Source organism: Rhinopithecus roxellana, chromosome 15 (genome assembly GCF_007565055.1).
Source record: "Rhinopithecus roxellana isolate Shanxi Qingling chromosome 15, ASM756505v1, whole genome shotgun sequence".
NCBI classification, from domain to species: domain Eukaryota; kingdom Metazoa; phylum Chordata; class Mammalia; order Primates; family Cercopithecidae; genus Rhinopithecus; species Rhinopithecus roxellana.
In genome coordinates this window covers 73,912,682-73,924,885 of record NC_044563.1, presented here as the reverse complement: position 1 = coordinate 73,924,885, position 12,204 = coordinate 73,912,682, and the positions used below count along the sequence as shown (strand labels likewise).

Sequence of the window (12,204 nt, the reverse complement as noted above, 5' to 3'; positions counted from 1 at the left end):
ATTGTGCTTAATACATAGCTAGGCATTGTACTAAACATGTTATATAAATGAACTTACTAATTCTCACGAAACACTCAAAGAGGTAAATGCTGTCAGTATCTCCATTTTACAGATAAGAAAAAAAAAAAAGTGTTAGAGAGATCTGGTATCTTGTCCAGCTCGTTCAGGAGGAAGTAAATAGCAGCACTGGAATTCAGCCCAGTCTGAGGCTGATTCCAAAGCCATCTAACTAATAGATAGATAGATAGGTGGATGGGTAGATAAACAGAGGGATTGATCGATGGATAGAAGGACACAGATAAAAATAGTGAATACCCTTTGCCTAGCACTGCCACCACACAGAGGTCCAGCATGCTGTGCTTTAAACCAGGCAGGTGAGCAGATGGACACTCAGTGGGATACAGATTCAAAAACCAGAGCAGGAGCCGCAGAACACACAGTTCTGGGGTTTCTGCACAACCTCTACAAGCAGGTAGCCGCCAAATATATTCTCCAATCTCTTTTACTGAGCACAATGTGGGTAAAACTGCTCTCCATAGTAGCAGAATTTTGTTTTTCCCCTTTCCTAGTTACTGATGAAGAGACAGCTTCAGATGCTCTGGAGAGAAACTCTGTATCCTCTCAAGACCCACAGCAGCCCACCAGTACTGGTAAGTGTCAAAATCATAAAAACTTGTTTTAAAAAATCGTGCCTCCTTGGGAAGGTCATTTTTCTCATTCTAAGTTTTAAGAATACTTTTTATTTTAATTTTTACTAAGACCATACAGGCCCCCTCCAGCTGGCTTCAGCTTTGTAGCATCCTAGAGTAGAACCACATCAGGCATTGGAATACTTAGTGGGATGGGCTTCAGGGTGACATAAAGCCTTGCAAGTTCAGTTCTAGTTTGCTTGAGATAGAGATGTACACATATACACACACACATTCACGACTGTGACATTTGAATTTCCTCTGCAGTAAAGGACAAGGTTGAATTCATTTATATGGAGACTCATTTCTTTGTTTTCCCATCTAAAGCACACCAAACACAAAACACAGACTTGGTATCAACAAAGAGAAAAGAAACAGAAGCTAGAGATTTGGTGTTGTCATTGAATAACAAAATCACCTTTGAAGGCACATCAATTACTTGATTGTCAATAACTCAGGTCATTTTTGATTATGGGATTGAACTACAAATGCAGAATACTTTAGAATGCCTGGATTATAATTCCAGTTTTTTAGACAGTGAACTCACTAGAAGTTAACTCAGAGCAACGATCATATATCTGATTTAACTTTGTAGTTTACCTAGCATAGTATCCAGCAATAGCAGCTGCTCAGAAAATGAATTACAAATGAAAAGGAAGGAAGGAAGGAAGGAAGGAAGGAAGGAAGGAAGGAAGGAAGGAAGGAAGGAAGGAAGGAAGGAAGGAAGGAAGAAAATGGTGGTTATGGTGCTTTGAGCAAGACTATTAGCCTCATCCAGAAAGGCATAAATTCCTACATATTCTCTTTCCATTTCATGTAGTGTGTCAATAAGAATTTCATTTGGTGGAATAAAGGCTTTCAGATCATTATCATGTTCATAGTTCTGAGTATCAGATCACATTTTTAAAAAAAGTGTATCCTAAATAATATTTAAAAGTAAATGTTTGGGACTTCTAAACACTGATAAATACAACATGTACCATACAATTTTTTGAAGGACAATGGAAATTGAAAATATTATGAAGTGAAACAGCCACATCACTTGCTTTAATAATCCAATATTTGTAAACGTGTTTAGAATCTAGTTACTTTTAATGGCTTGCATCATTACTGAACAATTCAATTTTCTGCTCTCTTTTTCATATATAAGACTTTAAAAATATGGTTGCTAAAATTCCTTTCAGCTTTCCATTTCTACAATTTTATTTTAATACCCATTTTCAATAGAATGGGAGGTTTCATTTCCCTCAGGGTCCACATAGTGGCGCTGTGCAATGGACTAAAAGGCAAGAAACTGCAGAGGGAAAAAAGGAAATTGGAAACATAAGCAGTAAGATCTGAAAAAAACAAAAACGAAAACAAAAACCCCACAGTGTCTTATTTTTTATAATTTATCTTACCTAAAAAAAAGCACAGTACATCTCACTTCCAATGGGGAGGCAAGCAGAGGTTTGAATGATAACTGAAGCTATATTTCAACATAAAAATCATTGCTTTCTGCATTTCAGGCAGTAGGTTTTTTATAATTAAAGCTTGGAATGCCATTCCTCAGTGTTGAGTTGTTATCTTGAAGCATCCTAAAGACCTTCTCCCTAATAGGCCTGATTCAGGATGGAAGTATGAAATAATGGTTTAAATGCTGGGTTCTAGAGTTAGGTAAAACAGAGTTTATGTATTGGCTTTGCCACTTACTTGCTACAGGACTTTAGGTACTTTACATAACTGCTCTAAATCTCTGTTTTCTCAGACCTGTGGTGAGAAATAATATATACCAAGTGCTCAGTTCAAGGCCGGGCACAGAGTAAGTGTTCAAAACATTTACCTTAAAAAAACAAGGCAAAGTGAGCCCAGTCATTTGCAGATATGTTTACAAGAAATCCATAGTTCAAAAATGATCTCAGTGCTGTTTTTTAATTTGACTTTCCAAGCTGCTCTGGGAAGACTTATGTAACTACAGTTGTATATAGTCACATGCATATAATGTATGCATAGCTCATGTTTTATTTTCTTTCACTTTAGTGTCGGTAATGGAAGATTCTAGTACATTGGAAATTGATAAAGAAGAGAAAGAACAAACCACTCAAGATCCTGACTTGACCACCGGTAAGTATCACCCACTGCATTTAGAATAAACACTCGACATTTTAACCTCTTAATCAGTAAATTCAATGGCCTTTGTCAGTCCTCCTTTTTCTTGACCTTTCTGCCCTTTAGGACATGACTGGTTAATCACTCCCTTGTCCGTCCTTGATTTAGTTACCTCTTGAGTTCTTGAAATACTTTTCCTGGTTTTGTTATCTGTTGCTAACCACTGCTTCCCTGGATCCATCAATTAACTTATCTTCCTCTCTGACTTCTTAAATGTGTATATACTTCTGATTTTACTTCTCCATCTTTTGTTCTTCCTGGTTTTTTTCTTTTTTCTTTCTTTTTTTTTTTTGAGACTGAGTTTCGCTCTTGTTGCCCAAGCTGGAGTGCAGTGGCATGATCTCGGCTCCGGCAACCTCCACCTCCCAGGTTCAAGTGATTCTCCTGCCTTAGCCTCCTGAGTAGCTGGGATTACAGGTGTGCGCCACCACTCCAGCTGATTTTGTATTTTTAGTAGAGATGGGATTTCTCCATGTTGGCCAGGCTGGTCTTGAACTCCCGACCTCAGGTGATCCCCCCGCCTCGGCCTCCCAAAGTGCTGGGATTACAGGTGTGAGCCACCGCTCCTGGTTGTTCTTTACTTATTTCTTAAAGAGTTTACTCATTCCCAAGATGGTTCCTGTTGCCACTAGGCAAAAGATTTCTCTCTTTTTCTTTTCTGGTTTTGTTTTGTTTTTAGAGACAGGGTCTCTCTCTGTCGCCCAGGCCAGGATGCAGGGGCACGATCATGCTCCCTGCAGCCTTGAACTCCTGGGCTCAAGAGATCTCCTACCTTCACCTCCCAAGTAGCTGGGATTACAGGTATGAGCCACTGTGCCCGGCCAGCAAAATATTTCTATACCTATATTTTCAGAACATCCTCCTCAGCGTTAGTCCCAATTTCTTTCCATTTTCTATATATCTGTAGCTGAATTTTCTGCGATTTCCTCAAACTCAACATTGCTAAATACCAAACAACACCTTCTCCCACAAAATCAGCTTGTCCAAAGCATCACACAGGCCCCAAACCTTAGTGTCATCTATCACTCCTGTGCATGTGTACAAATATATGTGTATATGTATATGTATATGTATATGTGTATATGTGTATGTGTATATGTATATGTGTATGTGTATATGTATATGTATATGTATATGTGTATATGTATATGTATATGTATGCACACACGTGTATAAAATTGGTCAATTTCCAAGAACTTTTGAGTCTTCTCTTTCAGGTATTCTGTCCATTGTCACTGTTAACGTCCCAATCCAGGCTCTCATCATCTTCTGCGTGGAGTATTATAACTTCAGTTTCTCCTCCTCTGGTTCACTTTTAGCACCCTACCATCAAAATATCTCTTTACACTCTGCATACCTGTGTTCTAAAACCCTGTATGGCTTCCTGAAGTCTACAACACAGAGCATGAGTCCCAAACACCTCATTAGGTGTCATCTAGTACCTACTTCTGCAGTCTCATATCTACAGAGTCCCTACGAGATACATATTTTTCTCTGAAAACATCATCCCTTTCCAATCGCCCTGCTCTTGTTTATCCTCCCTGCCCCTGGTGGAAGAGGAGACCTCCTGTCACCTCTCCTTACTCCCCCTTCAAGGCCAATATCTTCACTGAAAACTTTTTTGACCAACTCACTCCTCAGAGACCATTCTTGCCTCTGAACCCTGAACACACTATGATATAAATACATATGGATCCAGAATTTGACATATCTTACTTTTGTTTGTTTTTACTAATTTGTTTATGTAGAGAGAAGTAATCCCCAAAGCATATGAACTGTGCCTTCTGCAGGTCCAAGCACAATGTTCTACAGATAGCTGGCACTCCTTAATTATTTGTTGGTTGAGATAAGGTGACCAGGACATTTAGCAAAGCTATATCCTATAGAATCAGAATTCTAGGTTTAGAAAGCTTTTTTTTTTTTTTTTTTTTTTTTTTTTTTAAGAGACAAGTCTCACTCTGTCTCCCAGGTTGGAGTGCAGTTTCACAGTCATAGTTCACTGTAACCTTAAACTTCTGGACTCAAGTGATCCTCTGCCTCAGTCTCCCAAGTGGCTAGGACTACAGGTGTGCACCACGGCTCCTGGCAAATTTTTATTATTATTATTATTATTATTATTTTAGTAGAGACTAAGTCTCGCTATGTTGCCCAGGCTGGTCTCAAACTCCTGGCCTCAAGCAACCCTCCCATCTCAGCCTCCCAAAGTGCTGGGATTACAGGCATAAGCCACTGCACCTGGCTAGAAATATTTTTAAGAGCTCATCTGATTTAGCCCAAATGCCTTCCTGTAGGGCCACATTTAACCTAAGGAAGATAAATAAATTTTCATTTTATTTGGATAGTTTTTTAAACTCCTTAACAATCCCTCTTGCTACTTAACTATATTTTGCTAAAAATCATTCCTACAACTAACTTGAATCCTCTGAGTATAATTTAAGTTGATTTTCTCATATGCTTTCTCTAGAAATAAAAAATAACTAGCCCAATAGCTATGTAACTTAAAAAATCTTTTCAAATCATCACACATAATTGCCTTGCTTATTGTATGCCTGTTTGCTTGTTCTCAGAGAATGAACAGTGTAAGTCTCCTTACCTTCAGGGGTAAGCTCTTTCTCATCTCTTCATCTGAGCTGTTTATTAGCTTATATCACATTGTAGAAGTATTGTTACGTATTCTCCAGTGACAAAAAAAAAAACAAAACCCAAAGTATATAAACTCCTTTTTCATTTTCCTTATAGACGCAAATCCTCAGTATTTAGGATTGGCAAGGAAGAAAAGTGGCATCCTGCTGCTCACGCTGGTGTCCTTCCTCATCTTCATACTCTTCATCATAGTCCAGCTCTTCATCATGAAGCTGCGGAAAGCACATGTCATATGGAAGAAAGGTCAGTGGGCAGGGAACCTGCCGGAGGCTGTAAGACACCAGAACAAATGGCTAAAAAAAGGGAAATTCTGTCTATTAAAGCTTTCTGTCAGACACTACGTAATCTATTTGATAAGTGCTGTCACTCACATAAGCAATTGTTTGTTTTCTAGTAAACTCTGGTGCGAATCTCCAGGGACTATAGTCTAAGAGTGCATAACCAATAGAAACTAGCATAGCTCCAGAAATTGGCATTCAATGATAGACACTTCTATTCACAGAAGGATACAAATCCCAAGACTGCCTAGCACAGTGCCTACAGGAATCAAAACAACTATGTGTTGAATTAATGAGGGTATGAGTTATGGGAGGGGCATGGTAAGTTACTATTACCATTACAGTTACTATTACTATTACAATACTTACTATTACTATTACAATACTTACTATTACTATTACAGTTACTATTACTATTACAGTTACTATTACTATTACAATACTTACTATTACTATTACAGTTACTATTACCATTACAGTTACTATTACTATTACAATACTTACTATTACTATTACAGTTACTATTACTATTACAGTTACTATTACTATTACAATACTATTACTATTACAATACTTACTATTACAGTTACTATTACCATTACAGTTACTATTACCATTACAGTTACTATTACTATTACAATACTTACTATTACTATTACAGTTACTATTACTATTACAGTTACTATTACTATTACAGTTACTATTACCGTTACAATAGTTACTATTATTATTACAGTTACTATTACTATTACAATAGTTACTATTACTATTACAGTTACTATTACTATTACAGTTACTATTACCATTACAGTTACTATTACTATTACAATACTTACTATTACTATTACAGTTACTATTACTGTGCAAAAGTTACTACTATTGCACAGTAACAGAGGTATTATCTTATTCAAACATACATTTCTACATGTCCGTGGCATCAGAAATTAGTCACTTGATTTTCTTTTCTTGTAGAAAACGAAGTTTCAGAACACACACTGGAAAGTTACAGATCAAGGTCAAATAATGAAGAAACATCATCTCAAGAGAAAAATGGCCGATGTAAGTCAACTGTATGACCTGAGATCTGAACAATGAGGTTCATTAATGTATTAGTCAGAGTTCTCCATATATATACATATGTGTATATGTATATATATGGGGGGGATTTATTAGGGGAATTGGCTCATGAGATTATGGAGTCTGACAAGTCCCTGGACATGAGGTCTGCAAACTGGAGATCCTGGGATGCTGGTAGCCTGGCTCAGTCCAAGTTCAAAGACCCGAGAACTCAGGGGACCACTGGCGTAAGTCCTAAAATCCAAAGGCCAGGGAGTCTAGAGTTCTGCTGCCAGGAGAGGAGGGAGTGTATTCCAGCTCCAGCAGACAGATCAACACATTTGCCTTCTTTCTGATTTTGTTCTTTCCGGGCCCCCAGTGGATTGGATGGTGCCCACCCAAATCAATGGCAAATCTCGATGCCCACCTACTCCACTCAGACTCACACACTAATCTCCTCTAGAAACAACCTCATAGACAAACCCAAAAATAATGCTTTACCAGATTTGAGGTATTTCTTAATCCACCCAACTTAACACTTAAAATTAACCATCACCATTAATTAGTCACCATTAAAAAGGAGAAGAATAAAATTTGACTTTTTTAGCCCCAGAAAGTCTCCTAAATCATCTTATAGAACTTAAGGAAACTCATCTGCAAAAAATAAATAGTAGCAGTCAAGTTCATGTAGCAGAAGGTGACTTCCTTTTGGGAAGCCATCCTTGACTCTGACATCACACACAGGGATACCCCAAGACCGCCAGAGGATCCTATGACACCTTTGTCATAGAAGCACTTCTTCCTGCATATTGTAATTTTTGGTGTTTTTATATAGCTACAATACTCCTTTAGGTGGTAAGTAATCAGATTTACTCTGTATCCTCAGATTCTAGCATAGGGTAGTTGATACATTTGTATTAAATGAGTGACTATAGTCTTAATTAATTCAAGAAGGCATATTTCAGGTCCTTTGGATGACTTCATTGCAATTCCCCAGACAAAATATGTAAAGAAAATGAAGAGAATCGGGATGGGAAGGAGATTGTGTATGGGAAGTGGAGGTTGGGGGTTGTATTCTTGATAAAGATCTGGAAGGCAGAAGCTAGGACAATAGAAAAGCAAGAATATTCCGCCTTCCAACCATTTTATTTCCCCCATGCAAACTAACTTATTCTATCTGCCAGGAGCTGCAAGAAAATACAGCGAGCTTTGCCGCTCTATTCTACTGGTTTTACTGAGGTTTTTGTAGGAGGCTCGTCTTTTATAACACCTCTGCCTCTTCAGGTGTTGACCTACTAGAGTGTGAACTGCAAAGACCGAATAATAGACGTACTAGCTGGGGGAGGAACACAAGCGAATTGACTGTGTGAACACTGGGGGTGGGAGGGGAAAATGTGTGTAAACAACATCCAAGTCAATTGTGTTGCGACACCTGTTTCTAAATACCAGTCATCACATACTCACCTGGCGGACAGGAAAATGACGTTAATATCACGTGTGAGTTGGCTTGCTCCCTGTGCTGTTTTTCCTAGGCAAGAGGAACCAAAACAGTGGGAGTAGAATTATGTCTATTAGCTGGAAAAATGGAAGCCCTTCCAGTTCAACTTTTAAAACAATTTATTTGTTTGTTTTTGTGTTTTTGGTTTTTTTTGAGATGGAGTCTCGCTCTGTCGCCCAGGCTGGAGTGCAGCGGCCGGATCTCAGCTCACTGCAAGCTCCGCCTCCCGGGTTCACGCCATTCTCCTGCCTCAGCCTCCCGAGTAGCTGGGACAACAGGCGCCCGCCACCTCGCCCGGCTAGTTTTTGTTCGTATTTTTTTAGTAGAGACGGGGCTTCACCGTGTTAGCCAGGATGGTCTCGATCTCCTGACCTCGTGATCTGCCCATCTCGGCCTCCCAAAGTGCTCACTCTGTTGCCCAGGCTGGAGCGCCGCGGCGCCATCATAGGTCACTGCAGCCTTGACCTTTCGGGCTCAATCAGTCCTCCTACCTCAGCCTCCCTAGTAGCTGAGCTACAGGCACACACCACCACGCCCTGTTAATTTTTGCAATTTTAGTCGAGACGGGGTTTCACCATGTTGCCCAGGCTGGTCTTGAACTCCTGGACTCAAGTGATCCACCCACTTTGGCCTCCCAAAGTGCTAGGATTACAGGCATGAGCCACCACGCCCAGCCAACTTTAAGAAAATTGAAAATGAGTACCTGCACTACTCACGGGCTTCCTCCCCAGAAAAGTACATCTCGGGGGTTTCACTTTCTCCTGAGCGCAAGTCTTCACTTTCATCCTCCTTGCCTTAGCACCCTCAAATCCAGCATTTTAATTGTGTTGTTTTGCACATGTTAAAAATATTATCCGGGGCTGTCTCTAGTCTGTTTGTACAGAGTTGCATAGGCTTTGAGTGATCTGCCCCGATCCTGTTTTTGCAGTAAACCCTGTTATTTTTAGTGTACAGTTTTGCTAAGGCAATGTGTTGTGTTCAGCAACAGATTATTTTACAGCAGAAATATCTGTATATTTTCTTTCAGTTTTACCAGTATATTGTGTATATAGTAAGACTTCTTAAAAAATTATAGTATAGGCAGGTGCCGTGGCTCATGCCTACACTTCCAGGATTTTGGGAGGCTGAGGCGGGTGGATCACTTGAGCCCAGGTGTTTGAGACCAGCCTAGGCAATATAGTGAAACCCTGTCTCTACAAACAATTTAAAAATTAACTGGGCATGGTGGCGTGTGCCTGTAGTTCCAGCTACTCAAGAGGCTGAGGTTAGAGGATGACTTAAGCCCTGGAGGCTGAGGCTGCAGTGCGCCATGATCACACCACTGCACCAGCCTGGGCAACAAAGTGAGATCCTATCTCCAAAAAAAAGCCAAAAAACAAAAAAGAGTATAATAATGCCTTCAGACCATTTATATGCATCAGTAAGTTTTAGGTTTTTATAAAGCACTTCATGAACCTAAAAATATGATATCCAATCAAAGTGTTTCAAGTAAATGGGTGCAATGTTATTCAAAATAAATATTCACCTTCAACATGTTTTTCTTTCAGCTTCCCACCCTGTGCGTTGCATGAACTACATCACAAAGTTGTACTCAGAAGCAAAAACAAAGAGGAAGGAAAATGTACAGCATTCAAAATTAAACGAAAAGCACACCCAAGTGCCAGAGAGTATCGTGTAGTGCTCTCTGCAACAGAACATGTGATTTCAGGGTTGCCGCAGTGTCACCTCAGTGGACCAGCCTGGGGGAAGGAGCTTAATTGCTGAGACGTTAGCAATGACCTCGCAGTGCAATGCAAGACGGTGTCCTTGGATAATGATCCGCCCCAGAGCTAGGGCAGCAACGTGAGGACCAAACCATGCACATAAAGCTTGTAGTTTAAAAAAGAAAAGAAAAAAAAAAAATTATGTCTGACACTACTTCAGAGCAGGAGGATTCTACGAAGCCTTGGGGATCAGGGTCAATGTGACCAGCTAACATCTTACCTCAAATGGAACAGGATTTTTCAGATGCTTTGCTCTAATGGAACTGCTTTAAAAAAATTTTTTTTTTGTTTAATATTTTCTTCTGGTCACAAAATAAAGAAATTTGGGATGCAAAGTACCTAAAGATCTCTGATCCTAAGAAGTTACTTCTGGCCGGGCGTGGTGGCTCACGCCTGTAATCCCAGCAGTTTGGGAGGCTGAGGTAGGCGGATCACTTGAGGTCAGGAGTTCGAGACCAGACTGGCCAACATGGTGAAACCCTGTCTCTATTAAAAATGCAAAAATTAGCCAGGTGTAGTGGTGTGCACCTGTAGTCTCAGATACTCGGGAGACTGAGGCTGGGAAATCACTTGAACCTGGGAGGTGGAGATTGCAGTAAGTCGAGATTGCACCACCACACTCCAGCCTGGGCGGCTGAGGGAGATTCTGTCTCAAAAAAAAAAAAAAAAAAAAAAAGAAGTTACTTCTAAGACAGACTTTAAAGATGTAACCAGCACAAACCAATGTCAGGGAGGAGTGATGCATGACAATAAATGAGTCAGATGGGCATGAAGGTCCTAGAACCCATGCCCCAAGGCACAAAGAAGAGCTCAAGGTAGGCCCAAAGATTCGAATTTCTTAGATTACTAAACCACCTGAGCTGACCTTGTCTGTCAGACAAGATTTTTACCTGGAGATTCCATGACAAATACATGTGCAAAAGAAAATGATGGGTTTAATTTACTGATTATTGACCTAATGGATGGCTTTTTAAAATTTTTTAATAAAAAGCAGACTATATGTTTTTCTAGTGGCTATACCAAGTTATACTTCCTGTTTTCATATGTGAAAGTAACTGGGACATGCCTTTCTTTTTCAATCAGTTTATTTAAGCTATACAGCAAACTCTGGCATTTATGTGGAGCATTTCTCATTGTTGGAATCTGAATAAACCGATTACAAAATAATACATGTGCACATTCTAAGTCTGTAATTTGTGACAGGAGCCAGATCCAACCATGCTGATTTTTTGTTCTCTTGACAAAAATGTTTTGGACAATCACAACGTTACAGAAAAGTGTAAAGATAGAACAAAGTACTTTTCCCCCTGGAATCATTTGAGAGTAAGTTGACACAATACCCATCACCCCCCAAATCCTTATGTGTGTGCTTCCTACAAATAAGAACACTCTCCTTTAAAAACACAATGCAACCATCAAAAGTGGGAAATTAGCACTGTTCTGCTTCCACGAACAGTCCTCAGACTCCATTCAGGTTTCTCCAATTGTCCCAAAGGATCCAGTTCATTTTAGTCTCATTCAGTTTGGAACAGTTCTTCAGTCTTGGCTTGACTTTCATGACCAGGAATATTAATAGCAATTTTATTTATAATAGTCAAAGGTGAAAACAACCCAAATTGCCATCAAATGATGAATAAGTTGTGGTATATTCATAAAGTGAGATGACGTGCGGTGGCTCAAGCCTGTAATCCCAGCACTTTGGGAGGCCAAGGCGGGCGGATCACCTGAGGTCAGAGTTCAAGACTAGCCAGACCAACATGGAGAAACCCTGTCTCTACTAAAAATACGAAATACAAAATTAGCCGGGCGTGGTGGCATATGCCTGTAATCCCATTTACTTGGGAGGCTGAGGCAGGAGAATCGGTTGAACCCCGGAGGCGGAGGTTGTGGTGAGCCTAGATCACGCCATTGCACTCCAGCCTGGGCAACAAGAGCAAAACTCCATCTCAAAAAAAAAAAAAAAAAAAAAAAGTGAAATATTATTTGGCAATAAAAAGAAATAGAGTACTGATACATGCTGTAACATGAACTTTGAAAACATTATGCTAAGTGAGAAAAGCCAGACACACACTCACAAAACAGATATTGTATGATGCTGTTTATATGAAATGTTCAGAATACGCCAGTCC

The 12,204-nt window shown here is 39.7% G+C and overlaps 1 protein-coding gene across 2 annotated transcripts in view; it reads left to right on the top strand.

The window, feature by feature from the left end:
* CRTAM (cytotoxic and regulatory T cell molecule) overlaps positions 1-11,242 on the top strand; it is a 35,979-nt gene extending 24,737 nt beyond the window's left edge. For both annotated transcript variants that reach the window (XM_010356460.2, XM_030918942.1), the window contains exons 6-10: positions 570-650; positions 2,709-2,792; positions 5,577-5,723; positions 6,731-6,817; positions 9,860-11,242. In XM_010356460.2, coding sequence (XP_010354762.1) covers positions 570-650; positions 2,709-2,792; positions 5,577-5,723; positions 6,731-6,817; positions 9,860-9,990 — 530 coding nt within the window. In that variant the 3' untranslated portion in view covers positions 9,991-11,242. The remainder of the gene's footprint in view (positions 1-569; positions 651-2,708; positions 2,793-5,576; positions 5,724-6,730; positions 6,818-9,859) is intronic.
* Positions 11,243-12,204: the final 962 nt, after the last annotated feature.